Source organism: Nanorana parkeri, unplaced genomic scaffold, assembly GCF_000935625.1.
Source record: "Nanorana parkeri isolate BGI_ZX_2015 unplaced genomic scaffold, ASM93562v1 scaffold864, whole genome shotgun sequence".
NCBI lineage: Eukaryota > Metazoa > Chordata > Amphibia > Anura > Dicroglossidae > Nanorana > Nanorana parkeri.
In genome coordinates, this window is record NW_017307132.1 from 424,134 (window position 1) to 428,614 (window position 4,481).

Here is a 4,481-nt window from a genome sequence, read left to right on the forward strand (position 1 = left end):
TATATATACTAACCCCGTAGATCTCCTCTTGTTTCTCCTCATATGTGTACAGTATATTGTTCTACGAGAATAAGTATAATAAAGTATATATTCTTCTAACAATAGTACTTGATCAACTTGTATATCAATGTACTTCTTCAATTCTGATCTGTGTAAAGCTGACTGCAAAGTATAACCACCCTGTGCCATTGCATGGCTGCATTTTGTTATTGTGGTCAAAAGAGTGTTTGTAAGCTTGTGGATTTTTACTAAAAAACTAAATTACATATTTAGTTTCTGAAGCTAATGACTGTCATTTACAGAAAACACATCTAGGTATGGACAGCGTCACCATATTTCTATTATGGTTTCCATTTTGTTGGTGTATTCTTATATTTTTTATTCTTAACTTCTGACAGTGTATTTTTTCTGTTTGTCTGATCAAGTTTTGTATGTGTGACAGTAATGGGTGTAAAGCTTAAAAACATTGTATCTATCATTGGCAGAATATGGGAAATGTTCAGCCAGTGTATAAATACCAGTTGGGCCCAGGTCAACATTACTGCTATGAATAGATGAAGCACTAATTAAGAACGCATTTGTTTATGTTGAATAAATCCGCTACAACTTCTCACTGTGGTGTAAACCAGATTCAGGTTAGGTTGAGTTTAAAAAGGTTAAAGTAACACTAAACTCAGGAGTTAAATCTTAAAAATGCGTTCAAGTGCCCTAACTATTAGCAGAAATGTATCTTATTCGTGTATCACTCGGCTGTAGATCCTCAAATCATCTCTGAATTGATGCTGATGGACTACAATCTCAATACATATTAATACACTAATTGTGAGATTGTAGCTGTGGCTACTTTACAACACACAGGGACTATGGGGAACAAAAGTAGCCCCCCTCCAGAAGGAAGGACAGTGTCTGCACCAATTCAGAGATGATTTGGGGATCTACAGCTGAGTGATACACAAATAAGATAAATTTTTTGGTAATATGGTATTTGAATGCATTTTTAAGATTTAAAGTGACACAAAACTTGAGTTAAATCTTAAAAACACATTCAAGTACCTTAACTATTTACGAAAAAGTAGTTTATTTGTGTATCACTCGGCTGTAGACCCTCAAATCATCTCTGAATTGGTGCTGACACTGTCCTTCCTTCTGCAGGGTGGCTACTTTTGTTCTCCATGGTCCCTGTGTGTGTTTGTAATGTAGCCACCGCTCCAAGCTCGCCCCCCGTGATGGACTTCATCTCATGTTTAGTTTACTAATTTCTATTGAGATTGTAGTCCAGAGTCCATATTGAGATTGTAGAGAGGTGGGTATGAACCACCATCAAGAAGGAAGCATACACAAATAAGCTACATTTTGTCAATAGTTAAGGAACTTGAATGCATTTTTAAGATTTAACTCCTGAGTTTAGAGTTACTTCAAGGCCTCCTTGGTATGTACTGTTATGTTCTTTACAAATATATATATATTTAGTTATATTAGAAAAAAAAAATTCACTTAAAAAATAGAACAGCAATTACATACCTGCCTTGTTTGGTGATGATCATCTCTGTGTGATGCTTGTGAAATTTACTCCACAGATGGTGATTAGCTAGGGTCACCTGTTTCTTCTCTGAACTCTGGCTCCCTGGGCAAGGGGTACAAGTGAGGGACTGGGTTAGGGTTATGGGGTAAGAGAGATGGCCATCACATTGGGGGTAACTTTCAGTTTCTTCCATCTCGGATTTACAGTCCTGTCTGTAGGGGCAGCTGGTGGTGGATAGGTGACGGGCTTCATGGAGATAGGTATAATTAGCAGGTAAGCTTTCATTTCTAGAGTCAAGATGATCAAATTTATGTTGCAGTGCAGTGGAAAGGCTCTGCTCACGTGCTCCACTCTGCAGTTCTTCAGTTCTCTGCATAAGTTTTCCACTTTGAATCCCCATCATACTTTTCTTACTCAGTGTACTTTGCGCATCTGTTTCGCTCTGCAACCGCGTTCCGCTGCTTATCTCCTCTGCGCTCTGCATATCCACCATGCTCTGCAGTTCCGTCTTGCTCTGAATTCCTGTTGTGCTCTGCAGTCCTGTGCTCTGCATTTTCACCATGCCTGGTGTCCTCTGTTGTTCGTCTGTGCCCTGCATGTGCTGTTCTTCTGGTAAGCTGTGCATTCGAGTTCTTCTGTGCATTCTGATGCGTAATGCTCCGCTGCACCCATGGAAGTGTCTCAGAGTTACCCCTCCGGTGTCGCTGTGACACCAGGTGGATGTCACGCAAGGGTCACGTGTGAGTATGTCTTGTGGCAGCCCTTCCTCCACCTATGCACTTGTCATGATCTCCCCATCACTTTGGCATGTGTCACTCATTGCCTGACACAAGTTCAACTTTTAGTTGCTCCTTTGTTTCCTGAAAGAGCTCAGTCCTTAATTTTTCTCTGCCCCCCCTGATCTTGTCATCCTGTTCTAGCTCCTTACCGTAACCTTGTCACCTTATTTCTCTGTGTATCCATTACACTTATAACTATAGATCTTACGCAGGTGTCACTTGTCACTATCTTTTTATGTTACTCACTGCTCTGCTTTCCGTGAGTCTGTCACTCTGCCACCTCAAGCCTTTTATCACAGAAAAATCAACTGTTCCCTGATTGGTTAAGGTCACCCCTAATACTGCCTACAGTGTGATCTGAGAAGTGGCTGAGCCTTAAAGTCACTTCGTCACATACGCTGGGTGCCACCTGCAAAAAAGCACAGTCACATATTCAGCTTTGTATCTCTCGAATCCTTCTACAGCTTATAGCAGGCATGTAAAAAAGAAAAAAGACAGACATACGAGTACACATGCCAACGGCGATTTAAGAGCATTACAAACCTATAGCATACGAACAGTGGCAGGGCACCCCCTGTCAGTCAGCATGCTACGGACAGCAGCAATGTGCAGATACAAAATGTCATTCGTGTTTATATCCCTGAGCATGTGTTTCTGTTGGAAGGCATTTTGTGCTTTGAGCATATTTATTTTGAAGTGTGTGTGTTTGTGGTGTAGTCTGCAACATGTGCAGGAAGTAACTGCTCAGGTTACCGGCAGCTCCAGAGTCAGTTCTCTACTTAAATCTAAACATTAACTGTAACATTTATACATATATTTAATTGCTGATGTCTTGTGATGTCTGTCACCTTTGATTAATAGACAACAGTAAGATTTGGATTAGTAGACTGTCTTCTGTCTGTCTGTCCTATCTAATCTGTTTATCTCTTGTGGCTGATTTTAAGAGTTGGGGGCGTATTTCTAAAAATTGGTCAATATTAGAAATAATTGCTTTTTGGTTCACAACACTACACCAGTATTTTTTTTGCTATTTATTATATAAGTTTTAATACATGTTATTATTTCTGGACATTTTTACAATTTGAACCTTAATGCTTGTGGCACAATCAAAGCCCCCTAAAAAAACCCAAAAAAACTGAGGTCACCCTAGGTGAAGTTTAAGATTCCTCCTGTACTATTATAAGAGCAGTGACAAGAGTTTATTTTTTGTTATTTTTACATAAGTATAAACAATTCCAGTTTGGCATGCCAAGCTTAAGGGCCTGTTCACACCATCTCCAGACCGTATCTGGCTGCATTTCTTCAAATGCGGTCAAGTGCGTCTTTGATGGAATTTTGATGCGTTCCTGTGTGTTGTTTTTTTTACTCTCAATTGACTTTCTAGCAGTGACTTGCCATGCCTTCTGTGCTGGGTGAGGCACCCCATGTCCCTCTGAAGCCCCGCCCCTTCTTGCAGAAGCTCCTTTCCACCCCACTGAAGCCCCGCCCCCAGCTCGGTAACCAAGCTGTGTGGGGAGGAGGAAGGGAGGAGACAGGGAGGAGCCTCCCTATCCCTCACTTGCTCGAGATCGATGTTCTCACTGCTTTGTTTTTTTCCTTTTTTTGATTGGACAGCTTGGACCAATGAAGCTTTGCCATTGGTCCAAGCCATCCACAGAGCTCACGCCTCTAACACAGAGTAGAGGCTGTGACAGCTCTTGCCTCACCAAGTTAGGTTACACAAGCAGCGGGAAAGCAGCACTCCGTGCATGACAGGTTACACTGCAGGGAGGCTTTCCCTGCTGTGTAACCTGTAACATGCCACGCTGAATAGAGAAAAAGCTGTCAGCTTCAGACTTGAAGCTGACACCTTTTTTTTTCATAATACTAAATTAAGCTCTTCCTCCCCTGACCGCACGTCCCTGCTTTCTAGTGCGTTCTGGTACGTTTACATGTGTTTTGGTGCATTCAAGACCAGAGAAAATAGTGCATGCAGTACTTTTTTTTAAACATTCTAGAACTGAACACTTAGTATGAACAAGCCTCCCTTTTACCATAGGAATGAATGGGGATGCGTTTCTGGACCAGACAAGAAACGTTCTGGTCTGGATCTGGTCCGGATATGGTGTGAATGGGCCCTATAGCCTGTTTCCAGTTTAAAAAAAAAAAATCTACTGCTGCCTCCAAGACAGGTGGCTGGT

At 41.4% G+C, this 4,481-nt stretch overlaps 1 protein-coding gene across 1 annotated transcript in view; it reads right to left on the reverse strand.

Moving 5' to 3' along the window:
* Positions 1 to 2,016, reverse strand: part of TBX21 (T-box 21) — a 48,831-nt gene extending 46,815 nt beyond the window's left edge. Inside the window, exon 1 of the mRNA XM_018565595.1 lies at positions 1,522 to 2,016. Coding sequence (XP_018421097.1) covers positions 1,522 to 2,015 — 494 coding nt within the window. The 5' untranslated portion in view covers position 2,016. The remainder of the gene's footprint in view (positions 1 to 1,521) is intronic.
* Between the last annotated feature and the right edge of the window lie 2,465 nt (positions 2,017 to 4,481).